The sequence below is a fragment of the Remersonia thermophila genome, chromosome 3 (genome assembly GCF_042764415.1).
Source record: "Remersonia thermophila strain ATCC 22073 chromosome 3, whole genome shotgun sequence".
In the NCBI taxonomy this organism is placed as follows: domain Eukaryota; kingdom Fungi; phylum Ascomycota; class Sordariomycetes; order Sordariales; family Chaetomiaceae; genus Remersonia; species Remersonia thermophila.
In genome coordinates this window covers 2,062,413-2,089,085 of record NC_092219.1, presented here as the reverse complement: position 1 = coordinate 2,089,085, position 26,673 = coordinate 2,062,413, and the positions used below count along the sequence as shown (strand labels likewise).

At 59.1% G+C, this 26,673-nt stretch overlaps 9 protein-coding genes across 9 annotated transcripts; 5 read left to right on the top strand and 4 right to left on the bottom strand.

The window, feature by feature from the left end:
• Positions 1-476: 476 nt before the first annotated feature.
• Positions 477-1,341, top strand: VTJ83DRAFT_3397 (uncharacterized protein; the record flags this gene model as incomplete). The annotated part of the gene is made up of 3 exons (XM_071009770.1): positions 477-519; positions 591-820; positions 892-1,341. The coding sequence occupies 3 exons, from the start codon at positions 477-479 to the stop codon at positions 1,339-1,341; spliced, it is 723 nt and encodes a 240-aa protein (XP_070867275.1).
• Positions 1,342-1,812: 471 nt separating this feature from the next.
• VTJ83DRAFT_3396 (uncharacterized protein) lies at positions 1,813-2,595 on the bottom strand (the record flags this gene model as incomplete). Its single annotated transcript, XM_071009769.1, has 4 exons — positions 1,813-1,871; positions 1,972-2,032; positions 2,295-2,379; positions 2,591-2,595. The coding sequence occupies 4 exons, from the start codon at positions 2,593-2,595 to the stop codon at positions 1,813-1,815; spliced, it is 210 nt and encodes a 69-aa protein (XP_070867274.1).
• A 572-nt stretch (positions 2,596-3,167) lies between these two features.
• VTJ83DRAFT_3395 (uncharacterized protein) lies at positions 3,168-4,380 on the bottom strand (the record flags this gene model as incomplete). The annotated part of the gene is made up of 3 exons (XM_071009768.1): positions 3,168-3,661; positions 3,728-4,293; positions 4,358-4,380. The coding sequence occupies 3 exons, from the start codon at positions 4,378-4,380 to the stop codon at positions 3,168-3,170; spliced, it is 1,083 nt and encodes a 360-aa protein (XP_070867273.1).
• A 708-nt stretch (positions 4,381-5,088) lies between these two features.
• On the top strand, positions 5,089-6,030 carry VTJ83DRAFT_3394 (calmodulin; the record flags this gene model as incomplete). Its single annotated transcript, XM_071009767.1, has 7 exons — positions 5,089-5,091; positions 5,207-5,263; positions 5,328-5,343; positions 5,470-5,595; positions 5,657-5,727; positions 5,791-5,932; positions 5,996-6,030. 7 exons carry the CDS (start codon positions 5,089-5,091, stop codon positions 6,028-6,030), a joined length of 450 nt encoding a protein of 149 aa, XP_070867272.1.
• A 1,593-nt stretch (positions 6,031-7,623) lies between these two features.
• VTJ83DRAFT_3393 (uncharacterized protein) lies at positions 7,624-10,492 on the top strand (the record flags this gene model as incomplete). Its single annotated transcript, XM_071009766.1, has 5 exons — positions 7,624-7,633; positions 7,741-7,864; positions 7,957-8,145; positions 8,208-10,320; positions 10,406-10,492. 5 exons carry the CDS (start codon positions 7,624-7,626, stop codon positions 10,490-10,492), a joined length of 2,523 nt encoding a protein of 840 aa, XP_070867271.1.
• A 776-nt stretch (positions 10,493-11,268) lies between these two features.
• VTJ83DRAFT_3392 (uncharacterized protein) lies at positions 11,269-12,382 on the top strand (the record flags this gene model as incomplete). The annotated part of the gene is made up of 2 exons (XM_071009765.1): positions 11,269-11,484; positions 11,546-12,382. The coding sequence occupies 2 exons, from the start codon at positions 11,269-11,271 to the stop codon at positions 12,380-12,382; spliced, it is 1,053 nt and encodes a 350-aa protein (XP_070867270.1).
• Positions 12,383-16,275: 3,893 nt separating this feature from the next.
• On the bottom strand, positions 16,276-17,576 carry VTJ83DRAFT_3391 (uncharacterized protein; the record flags this gene model as incomplete). The annotated part of the gene is made up of 3 exons (XM_071009764.1): positions 16,276-16,364; positions 16,420-16,680; positions 16,772-17,576. 3 exons carry the CDS (start codon positions 17,574-17,576, stop codon positions 16,276-16,278), a joined length of 1,155 nt encoding a protein of 384 aa, XP_070867269.1.
• A 5,936-nt stretch (positions 17,577-23,512) lies between these two features.
• On the bottom strand, positions 23,513-24,585 carry VTJ83DRAFT_3390 (mitochondrial 37S ribosomal protein uS9m; the record flags this gene model as incomplete). The annotated part of the gene is made up of 2 exons (XM_071009763.1): positions 23,513-23,604; positions 23,667-24,585. 2 exons carry the CDS (start codon positions 24,583-24,585, stop codon positions 23,513-23,515), a joined length of 1,011 nt encoding a protein of 336 aa, XP_070867268.1.
• Positions 24,586-24,944: 359 nt separating this feature from the next.
• VTJ83DRAFT_3389 (uncharacterized protein) lies at positions 24,945-26,638 on the top strand (the record flags this gene model as incomplete). The annotated part of the gene is made up of 4 exons (XM_071009761.1): positions 24,945-24,974; positions 25,095-25,281; positions 25,559-25,607; positions 25,672-26,638. The coding sequence occupies 4 exons, from the start codon at positions 24,945-24,947 to the stop codon at positions 26,636-26,638; spliced, it is 1,233 nt and encodes a 410-aa protein (XP_070867267.1).
• Between the last annotated feature and the right edge of the window lie 35 nt (positions 26,639-26,673).

Here is a 26,673-nt window from a genome sequence, read left to right as displayed (position 1 = left end):
CAGATGGACGACTGTGGCAACGTGTGACGAAGCGATGATCTTTGGCTGCCAGTCATCTAACAGCTTGCATCCAGCATCCACGGGACCAGATGGAATCGTGCCAGCTCAATTGCCTCACAGAACCGTTTTGTTTTCGGGCTGCCAGCTCAGTTTGAAATGGCACGATGCACTGAACTGAGATGGGTGGTGGAAGTGAAGTTCAGGTTTGTTTGCAGGTTGCTGGGGGTGCAGTGGAGGCCGATCGTTTTAGCTTTAGCTTGCCTGTTGCGGATAAGCGAATAGGATACGGATAGAAAGATAAACCTGGCCTTGCCAGGGGGCGAGCCAAGCCTCAGCCCAGAGACCCGCCGCATCCATCCAGACACCTTCCGGGCTGCTTTGTTCAACCACGGACGATTCCCAAACAGCCTGCCCATTTCCCTCCCACCTTCAGCTCAGACTTCTAGGGGGACCGACCGAGTACACAGAGTTTCAACATGGCTGATCGGTTTCCCTCCCTGGAGGAGTTTGACTCCGGCGGTACGTCGCCGTCCCTGCCCACCCCCAACCGTTTGCTTAGGCGTCGCCAGCTGACAGCTCTCCACGAACAGTCCAAACCGAGATCAAGGACGTAGCGGATGTCCCATCAGCCAGCAACTTCCTCGAGCGGGAAAAGGCGATTCTCGGCGACGATGCCAACCAGTTTGCGACAGTCGAAGATGCCACTCTCGAGGATGACAACGACCTCCTCGGCGGCGGCGCCGCCGCCGCTGGCGCCACCTCATCCGGAGACGCCGCGTTCGAGAGCCAATTCCCCGACATTGCGGGCGGCGACAACGAGGTGTGATTCCAGCTCCCACCCGCCGAGCCACCGTCTCAGCTCCCTAACTAACCCTTTCCCCCTACCACCAGGCCGTCGGCCCCGGAGGCACCATCACCGGCCCTTCGGTCACGTACAACTCGGGCTACCAAGCCTACGCCGCCGAGGAAGAGGAGCCCGAGGTGATTCGCGAATGGCGCGCCAAGCGGGACGCGCAGATCGCCAAGCGCGAGGAGCAGTTTGCGCGGCAGCGCGAGGAGACGATCCGCGAGGCGCAGCAGAACATTGACGACTTTTACGAGAACTACAACAACAAGAAGGAGAAGGGCATCGCGCAGACGCGCCGCGAGGCCGAGCAGTTCCTGGCGGCGCGCGAGGACACCACCTCGGGCGGCACCAGCTGGGAGCGGATCGCCAAGCTGGTGGACGTGAGCGGGAAGGGCGCCAAGGGCGGCGCTGCGGGTTCCGGAAAGGAGAGGTTCCGCGAGCTGCTGGTGAGCTTGCGTAAGGATGAGAAGGCTCCGGGTGCGGAGGGGTATTAAAAGGGGGTGATGGGGGGGACGGAGGTGCGTGGGGCGGCGGCGGCGGCGGCGGTGGTGGTGGTGGTGGTGCATCAAGGAGGGTTTCGGTCGCGGACATGATGAGGATGATGATGGCGATGCCTAGAACCACCCATGAGCGACGCCATGCCATGGCAGCCACCATGACAAATATTTAATTGCTACTTTAGATGAGCGCATCGCGATCTCTAAGCACGAGGGGGACTGGAAAACAATCTTGGCAAAACGAGAGCGCCATGAAGGGGAGCAGCCTGGCGCGCACCAAATCATCAAAATACTTGTCTGTCACGGCGTGGGAAATGCCAGCGAGGCAGGATGCCTGCCTGACGGTCACAAGCACCAAGGCTCTCAAGCCTCTTTGTACTTTCTCTAATCCTGGTCTACGTAAACAAGCCACCTTGATCCCCCCGCCATCTCTAGCAGCTGTAGACCCCGCCCCCTTAGGATGTCCCCTTAGTCGGTGAACCAGGTGTTCTTGCCCCAGACACGGCGGCCCATGGCGTAGAGGGAGGCTAGACGTCATCGATATCAGCATTTTGTTGTTCGGCACGACAAGCAGCGGAATGTCGTCATCGAGCCGGCTCGCAGAAGAAAAAGGGAGGGTCTGCATACCGGCGGTGGTGCCCCACAGGAGCAAGGCGTACGGCCGCAGATAGATTTTGCTGCGGGGGTTCTAGTCGTGTTCACGGACGCAGCGGCGCTCTGTTGTCAGCTCATTTCTTCCTCCAAGGCACGGCGTTGGGCGTCTGTTGCGTAGACAGTCCAGATCCCGGCGCCCCCCCTCCCGCCCACCAGCCCGATCTCTCCTCCCGCTTTCCACCCATCGCCATCTGCCCGCTTCTTCCCTCCTGCCTTCTCCTCGCATGCAGCCGGTATCTCCGCCGTTCCAGGGACTGTCTCCGGGGGGGTGCAAGAAGAAGGGTAAAACTACTCACGATCCGCCACAGACGCGTGTGCGCCTTGTACGCAGCCTGGTAGTACTGCTGGTTCTCGTGGACCTTGTTGGCGGCGTTGATGAGACTGTTGTCGAAGGCGCATCAGTCAGCGCTGTCCTTTCCTCACGGCGTTGTCGTGCGGCTTCATCCTCGCCGTCCTTCTCCGTCCCTCCTCCTCCCCCGTCCGTTTTCCACCCATCCCGAGATCGTACGATCCGTTTTGCGGGCAAAAAAAATCCCATAAACGTCTCAATTGCCCTCCTCTTGCGAGCCTTGGGGTGCAGGGTGTTGCTTACGCCATCGTGACTGAGTCGAGTTGGGACTGTCGGTCGGAAACCGGTTTGGTGGATTTGTCGTTGTTGCGTTGGAGGATCGGGACCGAGGTGGAGGGTGGTGGTAATGTGGTGTTGCTCGAGCTCTTCGCTCTCGGCGGGTGGGCTCCAGGATGCCGGGATTGGCCAATGCGCAGGATGAGTCAGCAAGGGTCGGGTTTGGCGATGCCAAGAATCTCGAGCCGGAGCTTCGGTTCAAGATGGAGCCCAGTTTTCATGGATCCAACGGTGAACTCCTACCGTGTAAGCAGTGTACACACTAAGGAGACGGGCGAGAACGGGAGAAACAAACAAACTTGCCGACCAGGTTGTGCATGGGACGAGAGAAATATTCAGGTTATTAAAAACAGCGACAGCTCTTGAAGTAGAGGAAAGCGCAAAGGAAAGCCAACATTGAGAACTCCGTTGCCACCGTTGCCACGCCGAGCAGATGTGTCTGCGTGAAGAGACATACATGATAATAATAAGCCTTTGACCGATCCCTAAAGACCATTCCCCTCCCGCCGACCATCTATCCCTCCGTTTCTATTACAAGGTCGATTCATACATGATTCGGTTCGGGGGCGCTCTCCGCATCCCGGTGCTTCTTGGGCTTGATGATCAGCAAGATGATCATGGCAGCAATGATGAGCAGCAGCAGGAAGATTATCTTCCGCTTGATCGTCTTCTTCTGATACCCCTCCGCCACTTTCAATTCCTTCTCGGCTTCCTTCACATCCGTCGCCATCCGCTCGATGTTGTAGTCGATCCGGTCGAGCATGGTGCCCTGGTCAATCACCATGGTCTGGAGATCCCGGAACAGATCCGAGAGCTCGATGATTCCCTGCGCGATGTCCTCGATTTCCCGCTCGCGTTGTGCTATGAGGGTGTCGTTGGAATGGAGGAGCTTCTGGTGGGACTGCGCCTGAAGCGCTGACTGCGAATACTTCCGGTCCGCGTCGGACTCGAGAATGGAAGGGTCCGTGTAGCTTGTGCCGCCGAGAGGGGTGGCAGACCGCTCGAGCGGGCTGGCTAGCCCGGCCATTCCGCGGAGTTCTGCACGTCGTTTTTGTCAGCGTTTGAACAAGACGCGCGAAGGCACCTGGAAAGGGAGAGACGTACTCTTGAGGTATGTGCTCTGCTTCTTGCGGAAGGTGGAACTCGCCTCCTGAACTCTTGTTGCGAGGTTCACCTTGATGTTCTTGGCCATGGTCTCCTCGGCGCGGCTCATCTGGCCGTTGGCCTTGCCCTCGCGCACCATCTGCTCGATGCGCTGGATGCGCTGGTGGCATTCATGAAACCCGCGGGTGATGTCCTGCGTCAACCGCTCGATTTCGCCCTCCTCGGCCTTCTTGGTCTCCTCGTCGTTGAAACCCGGCAGCACGTGCTTCTGGTGCAGGCGATCCAGTTTCTGGCCCTTGCTCGCGATGTCGGCGAGCAGTTCGGTGACCTCGTCCGACACATCGGCCCAGCGCGGCGGGAGCAGATCCATCTCGATCACCGCGTCGCCATCGTCCACGTCGTACGCGCCCGAGGACAGAAGGCCGCGTCGGTCGTCATCGGCCGAAAACAGGACCCCCGTGCTGGCGCCGCTCCCGCCGCCGAAGCGGTCGCCTCCCGCCCTGGACGGTCCATACCGTTGTCGCTGGGTCGGATGGTGGGCGTAGGACTGCCGGTACGAGACATAGCTGCGCCGGGAAGGTCAGCCTAGAAACACAAGGTGGCAAGCCGGTGCACAAGGAATGCGCATACAGGTTTGTGCGGTCTCGCCACATGGCGGACGCCAGAAGGGGGTCGGGATCCCCTCAGTCCGGCCTGGAAAGCGAATCAGGGAGAGGTCGGGAAGGCCGGTAGTTGTTGTTGCGAGTGCCAAAGGGCGCGACGAGGGTCATCACATCGTTGGGTGACATGCGCCAGCTGTCGTTTGGGAGCTCGGGGCGCCTCGCACGCTTTCTTCCAATCGACAAGGGAGAAAGATGGTTGGGATCATGCGCTCCGGCTTGGAAGTGAAACAGCACCCGTTCGCTGCCAATGGGCCCGGCCGCGGCTGGGAGGCAGACGTAATCAGATAGATGCAGCTGTCAAGCAGGTGTTAACGGGGCGTCCAGGGGGGGGGGGGCTGTGGGCCTGCCCCGTGGGTTTGTTGCCTTCCCGTCGTCAAGTAGGCTGGGCACAGCGTTGGATCCGCACTTCAGGGACAAAGAGCCAGGGAGCCAGCCAGCAACAAGCTGAACCTGAGCAAGCTGTCGGTCAACCCCCCTGCGACCTCCCCCCCCCTCCTCCCCCGGCCGGGCGCCCCGCATCCCCTTCTTAAAATCTCCCCAAGCGTCGCCGTCTCGCATAGCACCCACCTAACTTGCAACACCAGGCTCGCCAACTTACCGCTGCCCAACTCGATCATTCCTCGACTCTGCGCTGAGGTTCGCAGCGTATACCGATAGAATCATCTTTGTTTTCTTCCTCTCGTCACCAAACGACGCACCATGGTCAGTCAAGTGACTCGTTGCCGATTCGCGCCGGATGGCCCCACTGGCGTCGAGGGGCGATCGGGCTTCCGCGATGTCTTGGACCACGATAAGCTGACGACGCTTGCGACAACAGGCCGACTCCCTTACCGAAGAGCAAGTCTCTGAGTTCAAGGAGGCCTTCTCCCTCTTTGTACGTGATTCTGTTTTGTCCCGATGATGCGGTTGAAGTTGTGCTGTGCTAACCTCCGCGACAGGACAAGGACGGTGATGGTTAGTGCACCCGCCCGACCCTTGCACCCCCGACGCTTCCCCTCGACGTCGATCCCCAACAGACTTCCGCATCGAAACTACAGTTTCTTGACAGATGGAAAGAGGCTAAAACAAACCAATGATCAGGACAAATCACGACCAAGGAGCTGGGCACTGTGATGCGCTCGCTCGGCCAGAACCCGTCCGAGTCGGAGCTTCAGGACATGATCAACGAGGTGGATGCCGACAACAATGGCACGATCGACTTCCCTGGTATGGGCCCTATTGCTTCGGTACGGGCTATTGATACGGAAGGATGCTGACGGGTTGACAGAGTTCCTCACGATGATGGCGCGCAAGATGAAGGACACCGACTCGGAGGAGGAGATCCGCGAGGCGTTCAAGGTCCGGTGCCCCGCCTTTCCCGTACATCCTTCCCCCCTGCTGGTCTCTGACACACCCGGATAGGTCTTCGACCGCGACAACAACGGCTTCATCTCGGCGGCCGAGCTGCGTCACGTCATGACGTCGATCGGCGAGAAGCTGACCGACGACGAGGTTGACGAGATGATCCGCGAGGCCGACCAGGACGGCGATGGGCGCATCGACTGTGAGTGGAACCGCCCTATGGAGTTCTTTGCGATGGCATGCTGACATCACACCACCTTGCCAGACAACGAGTTCGTCCAGCTCATGATGCAGAAGTAAACGTCGTTCCTCTCCGGTGCTCTTCGCGAATTGATGCGCATCCTTCCAAGCCAGCGCGTCCCCTCTCCTCTTGATATTTGGCTTTCTGCTGCGCCCTGGGTGATTTAGGTGGCTTCTGGCAGTTCACTGCGAAGATTTCACGTCTTGGTCCGCCTCGCTGTCTATGGGCGCCAACCCTCAGCTCCCTCCCGCCGTCTGGTCCGCGGGCCGCGCGATAATGGGACGAGGTTTTACAAAGTGCGGGGTTATTGGTTTCGCTGATTGGACTATAATGAGAACTACCCTATGTTTCGAGGCAACCTGAATTGTGGCCTTGGATCCCGTGCTTTATGCGTTTTTTCCACCCCGTAACATCCTTTCATCGAGCCACCCCACGCAGGCCGGCGGTCCTCATAAACGACGGTCCTGACAGCTTTCCATCGTCCGTCTTCTGCAACCACCCCGCCATGACACCGCTTCAGCCCTATCCAGGGATCTGCCGGTCCAAGCACCCGGATCTGTGGTGCCAATCTCATGCAGGCGATTGTGGCAGTGCTCACTAACGTTAGCCGGTTGCCAGCTCCCGCACCGCGGTACCTTAAATCCTGACGGTCTCTTGTCGCCCTATCCTTTCTGCAGCCCAACGAGGGTGATTACTTGGCTGCAGATGGGCTTGGAGCGCGACCCAGACTGTGTTGTTGCATTGCAGTGTGCAGACGTGGTGGTGGTGGTGGCGATGATGATGATGATGAAGATGATGTGGTGACTGCTGATGGAGCTACACTGGCACTGCACTGTCTCCTTCACCAAGCCACACCTTGTCCTGACAAGAGCCACCCCAATCTTTGCGTCGCATCTCTACGTGACCGGGCATTGCGTAATGTACACGGAAGGTGTCTTGAACAGTTGCAAGGTGGCTGAGCGTATGTTGGCACGTGGTACCTAGACCGAAGTCTCTGGTGTTGTCCATTGACTTACACAGTAGACTTCGTGGGTCAATGAACAACCACCTAAGTGCTGTGACATTCTCCTTTCCCAGCAGACAACCTGGAAGCTTGCGGGAAACAACAAGAGGTCGTCGTTGATTTCATACATCGATCAGTACACTGGCATCTATTTACTCTATAATAATGTACTGTTTCCTGCAACAATGAGACGGTTTCAAAAAAAAAAACAATTAAAATTACAGGGGGTGTTGAACAACGTCTCAGGACCGGGACCGTGGGAGGATGCTGTACTGCGTATGTCAAAGCAAGGACGGCAGGGTTAGCTGGCAACCCGACTAGCAGGTGTCTCCCGTCTTGTCTCCCTAGCCGCCGCTGAGTTGCTGAGTGGGAGCCCACAGCGGGGCCCACCTGGCAGCTCGCGCCTGAGGCCACGCCGCCAGTCGGCCCCAGCTGTCACGTCGAGGTGACCGCCATGCCACACCTCCCGCATCCCGCACTGCGGCCAGCCAGCGTCTCAGGGAGCACGAACGGGGTCTCCAGATTCGGCATCTACCGAGACAACCCAGTCCGCCTCATCGCAGAGCAGCTTTCCTAGAGGGGTTTTGCCCTCACGCTCGGATACATCTTCCCTCAGCAGGCCCCGCAGAGGGCTCTCGATCCAGCCGCCATGAGCTCTCGTAAGTTTGGTCGCCTGCCGCTCCTCTGCTGAATGGCATCTGGCCCTAAAGAGCCCGAATCGGACGAGCTTGGCTGGCTGACCTCTCCCCGCGAACCAACCCCTCAGTCAAGCAATTCATCCGCAATGTGCGCGCCGCAAAGACCATCGCCGACGAGAGAGCCGTCATTCAGAAGGAGAGCGCCGCCATCCGCGCCAGCTTCCGGGAAGAGAGCCACGACCACGCAGTGAGGTACGATCCGGCATGTGGGAGGTCTCTCAGGGGGGCGCCCAGAAGAGGGACCCGATAGGCTGATGGTCCCCCCCCCGGGGCATTCTCTACAGGCGCAACAACGTTTCGAAGCTCCTCTACCTCTTCACCCTCGGCGAGCGGACGCACTTTGGCCAGATCGAATGCATCAAGCTCCTTGCTTCTCCTCGCTTCGCCGACAAGCGGTTAGGCCACCTCGCCACGAGCCTGCTCCTCGACGAAAACCAGGAGGTTCTGACCCTCGTGACCAACTCGCTCAAAAAGTAGGGCGGCCGCCCCGCGACAAGCTGTTTTGGACGCCGCGTAGCTGACCACGGGCCGCCAGTGACCTCTCGCACTCGAACCAATACATCGTCGGTCTGGCGCTCTGCACCCTGGGCAACATCGCGTCGGTCGAGATGTCCCGAGACCTGTTCAGCGAGATTGAGAATCTCATCTCCACGGCGAACCCATACATACGGCGAAAGGCTGCCCTCTGCGCGATGCGGATATGTAGGAAGGTCCCGGACCTGCAGGAGCACTTTATCGACAAGGCGGCCCAGCTCCTGACGGACCGCAACCACGGCGTCTTGCTGTGCGGCTTGACCCTGGTGACCAGCCTCTGCGAGGCGGATGAGGCCGAAGGTGGCGAGCTGGGCGTCGTTGATAAGTTCAAGCAGTTCGTGCCGGTCCTCGTCCGGATGCTCAAGGGGCTGGCCTCGTCGGGTTACGCCCCGGAGCACGACGTCACGGGCATCACGGACCCCTTCTTGCAGGTCAAGATCCTGCGCCTGCTCCGAGTCCTGGCCCGCGGCGATGCCCAAGTTACGGAGCAGATCAACGACATCCTGGCCCAGGTGGCTACCAACACCGACGCGTCCAAGAACGTCGGCAACTCGATCCTCTACGAGGCCGTTCGCACCATCCTCGACATCGAGGCCGACTCTGGCCTGCGCGTGCTGGGCGTCAACATCCTGGGCAAGTTCCTGACCAACAAGGACAACAACATCCGCTACGTCGCGCTGAACACGCTCGTCAAGGTGGTGGCCATCGACACAAACGCCGTGCAACGACACCGGAACACCATCCTCGAATGCCTGAGGGATCCTGACATCAGCATCCGGCGGAGGGCGCTCGATCTCAGCTTCACGCTGATCAACGAAAGCAACGTGCGGGTGCTCATCCGCGAGCTGCTGGCCTTCCTCGAGGTGGCCGACAACGAGTTCAAGACCAACATGACGACCCAGATCGGCATCGCCGCGGACCGGTACGCGCCCAACAAACGGTGGCACTTCGACACGATGCTCCGCGTCGTGACCCTGGCTGGAAACTACGTCAAGGAGCCCATCCTTTCGTCGTTTGTGCGCCTCATCGCCACCACCCCGGAGCTGCAGACCTACGCCGTCCAGAAGCTGTACGCGAACCTCAAGAAGGACATCACCCAGGAGAGCCTGACGCAGGCTGGCGCGTGGTGCATCGGCGAATACGGAGACGCGCTCCTGCGGGGCGGCCAGTACGAGGAGGAAGAGCTGGTGCAGGAGGTCAAGGAGAGCGACGTCATCGACCTGTTCTCGTCCATCCTCAACAGCAGCTACGCCACGCAGGTGACGACCGAGTACATCATCACGGCCCTCGTCAAGCTCACGACGCGGCTATCCGGCCCGGCCCAGGTGGAGCGGGTGCGCCGCATCCTCCAGGCCCACCAGACCAACCTGGACGTCGAGGTCCAGCAGCGCGCCGTCGAGTTCAGCAATTTGTTTTCGTACGACCAGATCCGCGCCGGCGTCCTCGAGAAGATGCCGCCGCCCCAGATCAAGGAGTCGTCGCGCGTGCTGGGCGAGGCGGCAAAGAAGACCAACAAAGCCGCCAACCGCAAGTCCAAGGTGGTCAAGCCCAAGGAGGAGGACCTCTTGTTCGACCTCATGGGCGACAGCAGCGCGCCCGCGCCGGCGGTGGCGCCGGTGAACGGCGGCGGAAACGCGGATCTTCTTGCCGATATCCTGGGCGGCACCAGCTCGCCGCCGCCTGCCGCAACCTCGCCGCCTCCAGGCCCATCCAACGTGGCCTCCATCATGGATCTCTTCTCCCAGGGCCCGGCATCTACACCATCTCCCGCGCCGGCTCCCGCTGCTGCTCCTCCGAGCATCGATCTCTTCGGGGCCGCGGCGCCTGCCCCAGCCCCGACCCCGGCCCCGGCTGCGGCACCAGCCCCGGCGGGCCACCCCTGTTACGACAACAACGGCCTCAACGTGACGATCCAGGTGCAACGAAACGCCGAGGGCGCGATCCAGGCCGTTGCGCGGTTCCGCAATGCCGGGGCTGGAGGACAGCTGTCCAACGTTGGGCTGCAGGCGGCCGTGCCCAAGTCGCAGAAGCTGCAGCTGCTGGCCATCTCGTCAACGGATCTCGGGGTGGGAAGCGAGGCGACGCAGATCATGAGGGTTGTTGGGTGCAAGGGGGTAAGTACTTGTTTTTCCATCCTGGCAGGGCTATGAGGTGGAGGGGCGTGGGTGCGAGCATGGATGTGTGCTAACTCGTGAACAGCCTCTACGTCTGCGGTTGAGGATAGGGTATACGCATCCCACGGCCGGGCAGGTGTTGGACGTGGTGAACTGGACGGAGCCGTCGTGAGACAACGGAGGCGGAAAAGCTGTAGGCAGGGTAGGGAGGAGTGCTGTGCTGATGCTGTGACGAAGAAGAGGTGCTTTTTTTTTTCTCCTCGGGGCCTCAAGCGTGGACAGGAGCCAATCTACCTAGTTTAGACATAGTATGTTGCTCCAGAACAAGGGAGTTTGGCGGTGTTAATGTCAGTTGGCGGTGGTGTTGTTTGGCCCGCTGAGGTCCGGGCCACGTTGGAACCTGCGCTTCCCGACGCTGTTGGGCTGCTCGTGGCGGGAAAAGATGACACTGCACCACGGCATAGAGTTGGTCCAAGGAGGTACATACACAATAGGAACAGCAGCTTGGAGCGAAGGTTTGTTGGGAGGAGAGGCCTGTTTCCAGAGCCAATGCATGTCATGGGCGGGTGAGCGTGGAGCGTGTTGACCGCTGCCAGCGTGATCTCGACCTGACAGGCGTAAAAGTGGGTCCCGGGCGTGCTAACAAGTTACTGTGGGAAGCACAGCGCATCGTGTTAGCGAGGGACCCTGCTCAGGATTTTACCTGAACCTTGAAGACATCCGCTTCAACCATCTCACGCTTCACTCAACACAAACAATCCCATCCTTCTTGGCTTTGGAACCAACCCGCAAGCACCCGCAGTAATTTCTCATTTGGATCGAAGACGTCTCAACGTTTGAGGTTTCCCTGACGCAAGATTCTGTTGCCACCGAAGACCAAGCGTGCATCATCATCATCATCATCATCATCATCATCACACGCCGAGTTGCATCTCGGTTGAAACTCACATGTCGGCCGCCACCAAGAGGAAAATGCCGGCCGCGAGCCTGCTCCAACGCAGAGTCCGGCCACGATACGAGCCAGAGCCCGAATCCGATTTTGAAGACGACGTGAGCGAGGGGCCGAGCGAAGAAGGCGCGGGGTTGTCCGGGTTATCTGATCAGGACGGTGATCATGATGGCTTCAGTGAGGACGAGAGCTCGGCTAGCGGGAGCGAGAAGGAGGTATGTTTAGAAAACATTACGGGTTTCTGTCGCAGGGATCACGTTTCTAACATTCCACTAGCACAGCGAGGATGGCGAATCTGGCTCCGAAGAAGAGTCCGAAGAAGACGAGGACGAGGACGAGGACGAGGACGAGGACGAGGATGGGACCCCACACCTCGATGCTTCAAAGCTCTCTTTCGGAGCTCTTGCCAAAGCCCAGGCCGCCTTGGGGTCTACCAAGCGGAAACGTGGCGATGACGGGGCATCAGGAAAGGGCACGAAAGAGGGCAGCGGTGACGAGAGGCCGTCCAAGTCCGCCGTCAAAAAGCCCCCCAAGCGCTCCAGCAAGCACGCGCCCGTCGAGATGAGCAGCAAGTTCCCCGTCTCCCGCAAGCGCGACTTCTTGACCGTCACGCCCGAGATCAAGAAGCGGGAACCGCGCGACCCGCGCTTCATGCCCCTCGGCCCTGGCACCGCCAGCGCCAAGCCCTCCAAGGCCACCACCACGGTCGAGGAGATCAAGGCGCGCAAGGCCTACGCCTTCCTCGATGAGTACCGCGCGTCCGAGATGCAGCAGCTGCGCGACGCCATCCCCAAGACCAAGGACCCCGAAGCCCGCGAGAAGCTCCAGCGCGCGCTCATGGCCATGGAGAGCCGCAAGCGGGCGCAGGAGCGCAAGGACCGCGAGCGCGCCGTGCTGGTGGAGCATCGGCAGCGCGAGAAGGAGCTGGTGCGCCAGGGCAAGACGCCGTACTACCTCAAGCGGTCGGAGCGCAAGAAGCTGGCGTTGGTGGAGCAGTTCAAGGGCATGAAGAAGAAGGAGGTGGACAAGGCGATCGAGAGGCGGCGGAAGAAGGTGGCGTCCAAGGAGAAGAAGCTGCTGCCTAGGGCGAGGCGGGGTGCGGAGGATCGGTGAGGAGGCCCCGTCCGGCGAGGGGGAGGGCGTAGATGGGGATCGGAAGACAACGCGACCGGATAAGGAAATGAGATGTTCAAGAAGCCAGGGCTCCGCGGAGCTGTTTTCTCTTATTCACGTAACGTTACCTTTTGGTTTGTCGGCTGTATGATGGGGTCTTGCGCATCGTCTCGAGATGCATCCTCGAGGCCATTTTCTGCGTTGGGGGGGAAAGGTGCATGATTACCAGTTTTAGGGCTGATTGTCATGTCCCCCTGAGCATGTTTCAGTGAGGATGCGGCGTAAAAGACACATACAAAACGATGAGGAACGCTTCCTGCGTTTTCCTTTGAACATGCAAACCAAATAACTACAATCATGTATGTCTCACTCCGCCAAACAAGGGGCCCGGCGTTGGGTTTCATTCTCATATCACCAGCTCTGATGAGCAAGGCCGAGACAATGCCCCCCCATTGCAGAACACACCGCCACCGAGCCTCCTAACCGTCCTCCAAGACCCCACCTTCTCGACATGCTCTGTAATACCGTTTGCTAGGACGCAACGTCGGCATTGCGGACGCCTCTGCACAACAACCCTGGGCGCGAGGCTTTAGGCGAACGAGGTGAGATCCGCCCCTTGAAGGAGCAGAGCAACCCATGGTGGCTTACACACACACACACGCACACACACACACGACCAGCCTCCACTCCCGACGGGTGGAGACGGATGCAGGATGGTATGACGGTACACACGCGTACGCAGACAAACAATGGACATGACAAAAAGGCCCTCGACCGGGTCAGATTTCGGCGTCTGCTCAACGTGTCCGGGCATTGGTACACAGAGAGGCACAAAACGAAACGGGCTCGGACTATGCTTTGTATCTAACCTCTGTCACCGCTGTTCCAGCAGCGTCTTTGTGCTCACCAACCACAGCCGCGGCTGGGCTTATAAAGGAAAAAGGAAAAAAAGGCAGGAAGGAACAGAAGCATGAAAACAACATCATGATCAAATCATCGAAGATTCCACGTGTCTAAGCATAAAACGTAACGAGCGAGACGTGGTGACACCGTTGTTGACCTGTCAAGACGGAAGCGTCATCCTCAACTCGAGGGTATTGCTTCACCACTTACAGCAGGAAATCCTGTCATTTGCCCTGATAGCATCCTTCTCGAGCTGGCTAACATACAGGCCTATTGACAGAACGAGAACCAGTCACCCAATATAATACTTTCCTTTGCAGCATGGCCCGTTCAGCATCAGGGCTGTCGCTTTTTTTTTTTTTTTTCAGTCTCTCGACCGCATACGAGTACGAGAATACAAGACGAAATTATTTATAGGCGATAGGCGAGTACATGAAGGTACAAGATGGAACAGGATTACAAAAGAAAGGCGGGACGTCGATTCCTCGCAGCATTGTCAGGACCAAGGGCGTTTTGTGACTCCCTGTCAGGAGGTGGCGATGATAATTAATGATGGGATTTCCATAGGCAATCGGATGATGATTTGGATAACTCGCGAGCCCAGAACCGAGATACAAAAGCGTCAGCGTTCTGTCGGACCTTGCAGCGGGCACGGAGACACCACGCAGGAAAGAAGCACGGCGCCGGCTGCGCTGCGGTCCTCACGGGTCTCTCTTGCCGTAGGCCGAGGTGACGCAGAACGGGTGTTACACTCGTTGGCAGGATGGTTGGGGGGAGGGGAGGGGCACACTGATCATGCTGGGTTACAAGCCGAGCCGTGCTCAGGTAGGACAAGATCCGGCTGATATGCCGGGGTGCTTCTACATCGGATAACGTGAAGAAAGGAAGATGACCTCATCGCCAAATAAAAACAAAAAGGCGATCGACGTAGTACCCGGTGCTAGCGTGAGCGGCCGGGAAGGCAAAAAAAAAAAAAGGAAGCTAAAAAAAAAAAAAACCAGGGTGTTGTTGCGCCGAAGTCTCCTGCTGAGAAAGGAGAAGAAGACCGTGCCGACCCGAGCCGTTTCTTTCCTGGACATCTCGCCGACCCGCCTCGCCGACTTTGGTTGCGAGTGTGATCACTACTACGCCGAAGCATAAACTTGGCGGCGTTCGGAGGAAGGTCGCCGAAACGTACGCCAACGACGGCACGGCGCAGAGCCCGTGAGCTCACGGCGGCGACGACAACAACAAAGCGTACTACTACAGTGAGGAGTAAAACCGCATCCTCGAGCCCTCATTGGCCGGCCCGGGCGATCCGCTAAGCGTGTTAGCGGCCTTAGCGGTCCCGGCAGTTTGGTTAGGACGCACCCTGGGCGCATACGGCTCAGGTCAGCTGCTCGGCGGCCGAGCCAATCACAACCTCCACTCCGCCCAGAAGGCCGTCGCGGCCATGACGGCGACGCCAGCGGTGAGGCAACACAAGCCACATGCAACGATGATATCATTCCCCTCTTTCAACGTGATCCGACGCGCGAAAAGGGACGGAAGATATCTCGGAGGCATTGCGGGGCGAATCGATCACCCCGGACGCAGAGTTTCGGTCCTTACGGCTGAAATGACCACGCTGCCGAGGGCGGGCGACCTCGACTAGGTCTCTCTCTCTGTCTGCCCTGTCTGTGCGGCGGCGACGACGGACCGCTTCCTCAGCTGGCTCTGTCACCTGCCCTTGCGCCCTGTGATGCGTGGATGTTGGGGCCGCCCAATGGGCTCGTCGATGCTCTTTGTCCGCTGGAGCAATGGAGGAGAATTTTCAGCTGACAAGGCACGTTTTGTGTTTTGTTTCTTCCTCCATCGCCGAAATCCGGAATCACAGATCTGTTCTCTCTCTATCCACATCTGCCGCGCCCTCTTCTCAATTCCGGTCACGCCATGCCCCTCCTCTAGCTTTTTCCCGTCCAGTCTTGTACCCGGTCCACCGAGTCCACGTCCCATTAGCACCCTAGATATTATATAGTACACGGTATTGTAAGGTACTGACAATACGACCAACAGGAAGAACAATCGATGGATGCAGCAGCCCCTCTCTCCCTCGCCAGCCGGCCCAAAAGACAAAAGTACCTAGTGTACAGCGTTGCCGCGTATTAATGTGTACATGTGCAACCCAGCCTCGAATGGGAACAGGAACACAAGAGACCACGCTCACGCATGTACCGACACAAAACTGGGGTAACAATCCACCTGTACGGAGCCGATACGGAGCCTGCAGAGGGGAAAAAATAGCCACACGCACCCACAAAAAAAAGGCAAATTCGCCGCCCACCGTCCCGCCCAGCCCAACCCAATCCACCAGTCCAGTCCAGTCCCAGTCCCAGTTCCAGTTCCCAATCCCGTCCAGTCCCGTCCCGATAGGTATCTCCTCATCCACCCGTACCCGTCATTCCACAGGAACCTGGATTTTTTGTGTGCCCACCCGGGATCCCTTCTTTCCCTCTGCCGGAGCTATTCCACAAGGTGGAAGTGGGGAGAGAAAGTTTGTCACCAATCCGACCTTGAGAATCAAGGTTGACGATCTGGTTGCTGTCGATAATTAATGGTTCTCCAAGGAACCACGAGAGAGGTAGCGAGTCGTGGAACATTATTCTTGTGCGTGTAGAATCTGTGAGACAGAGGACCAGCCCAGCTGTCCGTTCGTTCGTCCGTCTGTCCATCCCTTACTCTGCCAGTAATATTCAAGAAAAGAAGAAGGAACGAAACCGCCCTCAACTTGCGAAATTGGCCGTGTCTCCCGGTCTGGCAAGTGACCTGAGATCAGCCTTCGCATTGTCCTGCCTTTCGGGGTACGGGTCCGCAGTGGAAAAGGTCTCGGGCTTGCGAGACCATGCCTCGGAGTCCAAGGCCAGGGGGGGGGGGGGGGGCGCGTTTTTCTTGTCCACGGGAACAGGAATACTGGCAAGGGCCCCCCTTCCTTCCGATATCGAGTGTGCGGTATCGCAGCTGGGCAGGATTGTTTAGCGACGATGGCTGTTCGAGGTCCCTTCGTTCCCGCCCGCCGCCGAGTTCTGTTGGGTTTCGTAAAGATCGAGACATTCCTCCAGAACTGGTATCCATTGTCAGCAATTTGCTCAACGTATCAACCGGACGGAGAAACGTACTGTCCACAATCTGCTCTTCCCACACGCCGTACTGGTAGTCGACCAAGCCGTGCCTCTCAATGTTATCGCAGAGCCGGACCAGCTCCTTTCCCATCTTCTTCAGAGTTTCCTGCGACACCACCGTCTGCGGTCGCTGCACCGTATGTAGCCCGGCCTCCATCATTTCCTTTTGCCGCTGAAACAGAGCGAGCCAGGCGTGGTTGAAGTCGTTCCACAGGGTAATCCGCTCGTCGTGAAGACTCTGGTTGTCCGTCGTAAGGCCTGGCGTGGTAAGGTCTTGTGAGTAGGCATACGTAAAAAGGCAAAGGAGAACAGGACAAAAGGAAAAAAAAAAAAAAAGTCAAAAACATACCAAGATCAACGACGTGCGAGAGCAGCCATTCAGAGACTCGAAGGAGCGCCTCGCTGGCTGCGGTGAGGTTGCTGTTGCGAATGTTTTCAAAAATACCCTTGACCTCTCCCTGGTACTGGGCGTACGACTCGTCAAGGGCCGTCGTTGCCGGGGCGTAGCCCTCCTCCATCCTGACGTCAGGGGCGGCCGTCTGCGTAGGCATGGCCCCAATGGCCGAGGGGATGTTCCCCGCCGAGTAGCCGTGGAGGCCGGGCTGCTGATATACCTGGGTGGCGCTGGACGAACCCGCAGCCTGGGACGACAAGCTCGAGGGGCCCGTCACGTTGCTGGACTCCCCGGGAAAGTACGGGGCCGTGACATCCGTCGTCATCATCGGCAGGCCTGCAGCTTGCCGTGATGAGTACGGCTGGCTCGCATCGTACACGCCTCCACTCTGCGGACCTCCCGTCTGCTGCACGTTGTACATCATTTGGGGGTATGTGCTGCCAAAGCTTTGGGATTGTCGCGAGTCGGCCTGGCCATACTCGTGCGCCGCCGAGTGATACCCCATGGTGCCCTGCGCCATGGCCGCCGGCGCTGGGAACCCAGCGGCTGCCCCTGTGTCTTGGTAGTATCCGCTGTAGCCCGTTGAGCCATTCATTCCCCGGGCTGTCCCCGAGGGTGATGGCGCTCCCATAGTCGGCTGGCGGAACCTATCTGACGCTGTCGGCTGGTAGGCTGACCGCTGCTGTGGCCTCTGAGGATGCCGTTGGCCGTACATTGGTGGTGGCTCATTCTGCCGCCGCTGGCCTCTGCTGTCGTCCATTCCCCTGAGTCGGTATGGCCGTGCCTCCCAAGAACCGAAACCGTGCGACTCGTCTATCGTTAGGCTGGATCAAAGAGAAAACAAAAGGGAGGTGAGCTGGCTCCTGGGCGTGTCGGAAACTCGGATGAAAGAAGGAAGAGTTCTGGTCGAGGGCGGCGGAGGGTTTGCCGAGGAGATAATGGAAGGCAAACGCTTGCTCTTGGACACGATAACAGCTTCGTCGTCAACCCCGCACGCAGGTGGTGACGCCGTTGGGTTCTTATCGATGCTTGTGGCGAAGCAGATCTTCGTCTGATGGTGTCTCGCCGAACCGTGGGCAGATTTGGCATTCGTTGTGCGAAAGCCCTCGAGCGGGGAACAGACTGGCAGCTCCAAGCTCTAGTGAGTTGGGGTGGGAAAAACGTTGCTGCAAGGACGCTGTATTAAAAGAAGGATCCCCAGCCGGCAGACTCGAGAGTGGAGGTGACGAAGCTCGGCCCGCCCAACGCCAAAGCCGCGAGCTGGCGGGGCGATAGATCGGACTGTCGACAGTTAGGGTTTGCCTCCGGGTCCGGAACGGGGTTCGAGGAGCTGGGACCGCGGCGAGGACGATGGACGGGGAAGATCCCGGACCGGTCCCCCTCAAGCCTAGCCCCGCGCGATCTTCGAAGGGCTGGCACGAAAGGGCGCCCGACCGGGAGGAATCGACCAGAAGCGGCGGGCTCACGATATGGTCCTGGCAGCTTCAAAGAGCCGCTGTGCGTTTTGGCGGTTCCCTTTGCAGCAGACAAGAGCCGATCCGGGGTCGGAATATAAGAACTCCCGGGGAAATGGCGTCCGTTTGCTGTTGAGCCGGCGACAATCAGATTTTTAGGGCCACGGAGCTGTCCAGGCTCGGGATCCAGGCTTTCGATGACAGGGGACCGCCGTCTTAAAAAAGAGATGACAAGGTTCCCTCGCCCACGTCACTTACACGGAGGGCCCACTCGGCTCATCGGGCACCGGCCGGTCTAGAAGTAAGTCGTGACAGTACGGCGACTCTCTTTCTCTTTTTTTTTCCCTCTCTCTCACGCACTCTCTCTTACTCAGGCTCTCATGTGGTCAACAAAAGCCCTAGGGATGGCAAAGGGCCAGGCACAGAAGAAGAGTTTCGCGGCTAACAGAAGCGGTCACACCGGCAGCGGAGGTGGGATCCTCTGGACCGGGTTCCGGCGCCAGAAGATGGCTACGAGATGATCGTGGATGAACGAGCGTGTAGAAAGAGCTTGCTGTCGAAGCTGTTGTGCACATGAATGCTTCTGACGATGCAGTATGACATCTCCATCGATTAGCTCATCCGTCCGTGGACGGGAGGACACCAAGCCACCAGGCGACCCTACCAGAGAATAGTAGTAACACTGTAGATGGTACGTACCTGAGAAGAGGGGAGCAAATGCAGGTACCCGTGTCGTTTGGCTCAGACATGGGGAGGTGTGAAGCGTGATCCGCTTGTTTTGGGGAGGGGGGGGGGTTAACGGGCTGGGTGATGGAGGTTTTTGAGAAGCAACCGGATCGCGCAGCAGATCACCTTTCTAAGAACACCCCCTAGGTGCTGTGCCTTCTTCCCCACAAGATACACGCCTGCACCGCCGCAAACCCGAGGGGCCGGGACTAGATTGGGTGAGTGGTGGATCTGGAACCGGGAGGCTTGCCGAGCAGCCCGAGACAAGATGACTCGATGGCCTGCAATAGCGTCTAAGACCGTTTGGACCCAGGCAAGGAGAGAAAAGGTGACGTGGAGGCTTGTCGGCGAACCAGTTCCGTTGGCACGGAGGGTTTGATGTCGGATCCAGGCACTGCAGGAACCCGGACCGAAAGCAGAGGCGGATGGACCAAAAGAGCCACTGCCATGCAAATACCTACATCCGGGGTAATAATGGACGAGAACCAAGCGGCGCAAGAGGCTGCTTGCCGAAGGAGTGTGGTTGGCTTGTGGGACTGCTTGGTACGAGACAAGAATGAGCTTGGGCCTTTCCTCGGCCAGGCAGGTCTTGCTCGGTTTGAGAGGGCGGGAAGCCCCGAGGGCATTGAACTAGTGCAAAACAAGCGCCATCCAGGGACCCAAGCTGTCGACGTTTCAGAGTGATGAAGCGTCCAGGACGCTGGAAAGAAGAGAGAAAATTGACGTCTTATCTCTGATGAAGCCGAATCGGTTAAGACTCCACGGGGCCGCGCGGGTGCTTGCAAGCTTCCCACGCAGATCGGTTGCAATGCCGGCGCGTGGCTGTGGCAGCATCCGCCAAAATGGAGACGGCAAAGATCGGAACGCAAAGTCACCCAAAGGACGGGGGTTCGAGAGCACCCAATGAACGCGGCGCAGCAGCTTGAGCATTTCCTCGCCCGGGTTGTTGACGGCATCGCCGAGGTGGCAAGTGGCTAGCTACCTGACCTTCGGAAAAGCCCCTTCGTGCTTGGGGGAAGCCACGAGACCTGAAGGGTTAAAACTCGGGCCCTCAGGCGGGAATGCACACAATTCGACCCTCGGCTGCCTCCGCAGTAGAATCCAGAGCTCTCAGGACCACCGCCACTACCACCACCACCACCGCCACTACCACCACCACCAACCCCCGTGTGCGTCGTTCTTATTGAGTAGTTCATCGACCACGGACTCGGAAAACCTGGATCACGAGAAAGATTTGGGGTGGAGGAGCTTGGAGCTCGGTTGGCGAGGGAATTGGGACGGCCGAGGATCGGCAGCTCCGGATGCTATGGTTAAGACAATAAATTTTGGACTCCGAGTCAGATCTCTTTTCCCAACCCAACACCCAAAGCATTGAGCAAGCACCAACAAATGCCGCTCTCAACAGCGACCTGAAGCTCCAGAAACCTGGAGGGTGACGACATTTCCCGTCCTGTCCCTTGGGGGGGGGGGGGGAGGGAGCATTGGGACTAGGGGGGGAGAGTTGACTGAACCTGGAACCGCCCAGCTTCTGTTTATCTGGCTCATCGGCGGAACGGATGCCAATGCTCCATGCGCATGTGTGCCGCGGGCCACGAGATGAACCTCCAGAGCCGCTGCTCTCCCCCGTTTCACGCTTCAGCAACCCCTTGGGGTACCATTGCACATGAGAAGCCAATCGTCGGGGGTCATGACGGCATCACGATGTCGAAGGGACTGGCCAGCAACGGCATCGAAACAATGAACCCAATCTCCATATCCCGTCTGCCATGTTCAGCAGCCAACGCCTGTCCGCGCCGCCATTTCAATGAAAGTCACCCCTGCGCGACGAGCGGACGTTCATGATGGAAAAAGCAAAAATGAAGGACCCATTTGCTTTCTGGGACTAGCGATGGCTGGGGGGCACCCGTTTCCACTCAGACCACCTTGGGCTCCAGCAAGCCCCATCCTGTCGGCGAGTGACATCACCGTCGGCGACCCTTCGAAGAGAAAACAAAACCGCCGTGCAAGCGTACAATGGGCATGATATGGACCTCCGTATGGGGCGAACGTTGCGACACTTCCCGGAGCCGATGTCGAACCCTCGGATGCGAGGGCATTGAGGGGTCTTTTTTTTTTTCTTTCTCATTTTTCGCTGCAGGACCCCGGGCAGAGAAACCGCCAAAAACCCACGGGCTTGGCTGGTCGGTCGAGGTCCAGGTCGGGTTCTGGAGCTGGGCGCTGTTGTTGGGCTTGGCTGTTTTCGACGAACAAAGGAGGGCGATCGAAGATCCTGGATCCATGTTGTTGACATTGGCTTGCCGGGTTGAGATGTGGAGCCGTTGGTCCGACCACAGCGCAGATCCCTGTCTGGGCTCAGCGTCGCAGCAGACCGGGATCGTTGGCGAGTTTCATGGCCTTTGAACATCCACGGATCAGAAGCCAATCTCGAGCGGTTCTTCTCGAACGCGCAGCCGAACGAACACTCAATGGCCGAGGAGCGCAAGCACATTATGCTGGTTGGCGCGGACCGGAGGGCAGCTTAGCTACCACCTGGGGAGAGCTGGGAGCGGCCCCTCACATGCTCGCCCACACACACGCATGAGGCCCATTTTAGCCGGTGTGTTTTCAAACTCTCGGGCGTCCTGGGTTTTGCCACTCTTCCATGCGAGGAAAGGGGGCTACGTACCAGCTGATGTTGTTTGGCACGGATATGCGTCCCTTACGAGCCGAACTCCGTCCGATCACTGACACGCGGGCAGTCCTGGTGACCCTGAAGCACGCCCGCAACGCTTCCGGGTATGGCCAATTATTGACCGACGGACCGCCTGCAGCTCTTGACACCGAGATGCTGAACCGCTCGACGCCGGCCGTTGTTCTCGTTGGCATAGGGTGTACGCAGTACTGCGTACGCAGTATTGCGTATGCCCATCCTACCCCATGTCATGAAGTTTGGGTTCTGACTCACCAAGCCGACAACACCCCAGGCCGGAACTGTGCAAAAGGGCAAGATCCTCGGTTGGCGGTGTGCGTGCGAGGTAACTACTGTGTTTCGAGCAGGCTTTTGTGATTGCACCTCTCGCATCAGAGAATCGGTGACCGCGGGTGTGCCCGAGCCTGCATCTTCCTCGTGCGCCTGATTGATCAGGGGATCGACCACCCGCAGTTGCATGCGTCTGCGCCCGCTCACGCCCGCGGTCACTCCCGCAGCCACGCCCGCGACCTGCAGCAATCCAAGCTTCGATTATCTGCACCTTGCCTGTCCCGTCGTTGCCCAGTTAAGCTTAACTCGATCAGGTTGTCGATCTCAAGTCCAAAAAGACGAAAACGGTGAGCTTGGATTGGCCGTTCCATCTGGTGACGAATGGTTGGCGAGACTCTCCGCGCCTGACACGGAGCTGAGGTGGTATTTGATGGCCTAAGGCCACAAGTCGATACCAAGTCTGGGGGAGTTCACTTGCTTGATATGCCTCGCAACCGATACCGTTGTGGAGCCGTCAGGACTTGGGGGGGGGGGGGGGGAGAAGGGGGAGAGGGCGCTTCATCTGAGTCCAGATGCAGTCCACGTTTCAAGCCTGCTTGACGCAGGCGAACCATGAAAAAGAAAATGGCTATCAAGCCTTGCTATCGGTAAGGATGATGTGATGCCTCGTACTGTCAGGCATTCTCTTGCGAACCGATGGACCGATGGACAGAATGCCATGGGTCATGGGATTTTCCCCCTCCTCCCCCCCGTTCCCCGGGTTCCTCCACAGCGGGTAGGGCTGCGAACGCATAGCCATGGAGAATGTACTGCGTACTGTGTATGCTTGCGGCCCCATGTTTGAGCCGTTGCCTGAAAACCCGGACCTTGTCCGATCCGGCCGGAACCCTATGCACCAGCATCCCCAACATTTCATGCTTGGTGGCTTGAGAGACACGGTGAGCGCCGCATGGCGCGTGGCATAATACTGCGTACTTATGGCAGGGTGATGCAGGACAGTTACACAACGCCCCAATAACAGACCCGCGAGATGCAGGGAGGAGGGTACACGCCCCGAAGAAAGGGGCGGATGCCCGCAATCCTATGAGCTGGCTCGCTGGCTGGCTCCCTCGCTGTCCTTCCTATCTTACTCTTATGGCCCTCAGGAGAGTGTGTATCACCCACCCAAGCACTTCGCGAGCTTGTTGGAAGAACTTTTTTCACATCCTGCGTGCCGAGGATCGCTCGCCCGGATCTATACGAACGGCCACGATGCGGGTGGCGTGGTGGTCCTCAGAGAGCCTAGGCGTAAGGGGGGCGAAGAGCATTCCTTCTGGGGCTGTTCGTCTTGGACACCGAATGGCATCCATAAGGCAGGAGGGGTAGCTGCGAACGGGTAAATCATGGCCTAAGCAAGTTCACGGCATCAAGGTATCCAGGTTAGCATGTTTACATCGTATATTGTACATTATACCGTCATTGCTTGGAGACAACAAAGCGTACAGAGCATGACGGGCTCCATGCCGCCCGGGAGCGCCCATGACAATCCGGTACGCATGGCCCATCGCCCGCTGTCGTTTACCGCTTGACCCACGTCGGCATCTTCCTGGCCTTGACACGACCGTGCTTCTTCCTCTCCACTCTCCTTGGATCGCGCGTGATGCAACCAGCTGTGGACGACACGTTAGCAAGACCCCCCGACAGCGTTGGGGGCGCGGGTCCCGAAGCTCACCTCTCCTCAACGCCGGCTTCAAAGCAGGCTCGTGAGCCATCAGCGCCTTCGCGACGGCGAGCTTGAGCGCCTCCGCCTGGCCGGTGGTGCCGCCGCCCGTCACGCGCGCCCACACATTGTACTTGTCAATACGATCGGTGGCGTGCAGCGCCCAGACGGCGCTCTCCCTGTCGTGAACACGACCAAAATAGTCGGCGAGCGTCTTGCCGTTGATCAACACCTGCCCGTCGCCCTCCACAACCCACGCGTGGGCGACGGACGCCTTGCGCCTTCCCACGCCCAGCGCGCGCCCAAACTTGTCAATGGCGATGGGCTTGGGCGCGTTGAGGAAGCCTTGCACGTCGCGCTTGAAGTAGCGGAGCGCGTCGGTCACGGCGGGGGGTTTGAGGTCCGGGTGGATCAGGTGGAGGCGCTTGACCAGCTTGAGGCACTGGGCGTACTCGGTGGCTTTGACGGGCTCGCCGAGGGTTTGGCGCAGGTCGAACAGCGTCTTCCACGCCACGCGCTCGGCGTCGGCGGAGGGGATCACGGGCAGGTTGGCGTACGTGCGGGACAGCTTGTAAACCTCGAGGAAGTGTTCGTTGAAGACGGGCGTGCGCGAGAAGTAGGACGCCGAGGCGGGGAGGACGCGAGCATGCTCGGCGAGGCGGGGGCGGGAGGCCAGGGAGGCGAGGTTGACCGGCGCGGCGGCTGTGATGGCGAGTTGCGGCGGTGGTTGTTGCCGGCTGCCGGCCGGGTCGGACGATTCGGTGGACAGGCACCTCCTGGACCCGGGGACGGGGGCGAGCGCCGGGCTCGATAGTCGGAGGGAGCGAAGCTGCTGCTCGAGCGATGGCGGTCGTCGCGATGCGGTCCCGTCGAGCGCCTTGCAGACGCCGCGAACGGCCGACGTGAGTCCTCGTCTGGAAGATGGCATCATGGAACGCGGCGGACCTCGCCCGTCGTCATCATCGGCCGTCGATCGATCGGAGGAGGTCCGGGTTGGGGCCGGTGTTGCGGCTTTCAACGGAAGCAATTTTTCCAGGCCAGGCCGGGGCGGGACGGACAAGAGCGGGGCCCTTTGGCCACGGCGCGGGCCAATCACAGCGAGTCCCACTTTTCCTGCTGCCCCGACACAGAAGGAGGGAATGGTAAAATTGAGCCCCACCTGCAACTCCCTGAATCTACCCCGCCGCATAAATTTTCTTTTGCTCAGCGTTTTTGCTCGTTCCATCATCGCCTTTCTCTGCCTGTTCCCCCTCCTCAGAACCATCCGCTCTGGCAGAAGTTCAAGACAAGATGGCGTTCGGCAAGCTCTACTCGTACCCGGTATGTTCTTCCACGATGAAGCCAGCGCCAGAGATTCTCTGGTCGCCTGATCTTCTTCTTTTTTGCGCTTTTCCCCCCCCTCGCCTGCCCAGTCGCTGACCGGTGTCTCGTCACCTCCAGGGCAACCCCCGCTCGACGGCCATCCGCGCCGTCGCGAAGGCCAACAACCTCGAGCTCGAGGAGGTCGAGGTCACTCCCAGCCAGCCGACCGAGGACTTCAAGAAGGCCAACCCCCTTGCCAAGGTCCCGACCTTCGTTGGCGCTGATGGCTACGTCCTCACCGAGTGCATCGCCATCGCTGTCTATGGTATGTAACATTTCTCTTCAGTCCCCCCCCCCTCCTCTTGCGACATGCCGATTGCCCCACGCTGCTCGATGCCACGCAATGTCCACCCGGCCCTGGGCCCCGCGCCCTGCGCCTCGCAACAATGATGACCGAGACATTTTCAATAACAGTTATCCCTATCTGAAAAAAAAAAAACGACTGTGTTGACCTAGTTCTACCTTCTGATTGTTGCTTCATCTCACCTGGATTGCCATTGATGCGTTGTCGTCTTGCGAATCCGCGCTGACAACCTCCATAGTCGCCTCCCAGAACGAGAAGACCACCCTCCTCGGCAAGACCAAGCAGGAGTAAGCCTCTATCTTTCCCCTCCTTCCTTGGAACCCCTCCCGGTTGCTGACAACAAACCGCCAGCTATGCCTCGATCCTGAAGTGGATGTCGTACTTCAACAGCGAGGTGCTCCCCAAGCTTGGCGCCTGGTTCCGCCCCCTGCTGGGCAAGGACCCCTACGACAAGAAGGCCGTCGAGGCCGCTGAGAAGGCCACCGCTCAGGTCGTCGCCGTCGTCGAGGCCCACCTCCGCGACAACACCTACCTCGTTGGCGAGCGCCTCAGCCTTGCTGACGTCTTCGCTGCCGGCCACATCTCGCGCGGCTTCGAGTACTTCTTCGGCAAGGAGTGGCGCGCCGCCAACCCCAACGTCTCGCGTTGGTTCGAGACGGTCGTCAACCAGCCCATCTACTCGGCCGTCGTCCCCGAGTTCGCCTTCCTGGACGCCCCCAAGCTCACCAACGTCGCCCCCAAGAAGCCTGAGCAGCCCAAGCCGGCGCCCAAGGAGGCTCCCAAGCCGGCGGCCAAGCCTGCCCAGGAGGAGGAGGCCGCCCCGCCCCCCAAGCCCAAGCACCCTCTTGATCTCCTGCCCCGCGCCACGGTGCCCCTTGATGAGTACAAGCGCATCTACTCCAACAAGGACACCCCCGAGGCCCTGAAGTGGTTCTGGGACAACTGGAACTTCGAGGAGTACTCCATCTGGAGGCTGGACTACAAGTACAACGATGAGTTGACTATGACCTTCATGTCGAGCAACCTCATCGGCGGCTTCAACAACCGCCTCGAGGCCTCCCGCAAGCACATCTTCGGCTGCGCCTCGGTGTACGGCCAGAACAATGACTCGGTCATCCAGGGTGCCTTTGTCATCCGCGGCCAGGAGTACCTGCCCGCCTTTGACGTGGCTCCCGACTTTGAGAGCTACCAGTTCACCAAGCTCGACCCCACCAAGCCCGAGGACCGCGAGTTCGTCGAGGTCCAGTGGTCGTGGGATAGGCCCGTTGTTGTCAACGGCAAGGAGTACCCCCATGCCTCTGGCAAGGTCTTCAAATAGACGACGAATCACACACAAAAAAAACCAAAAGAGCA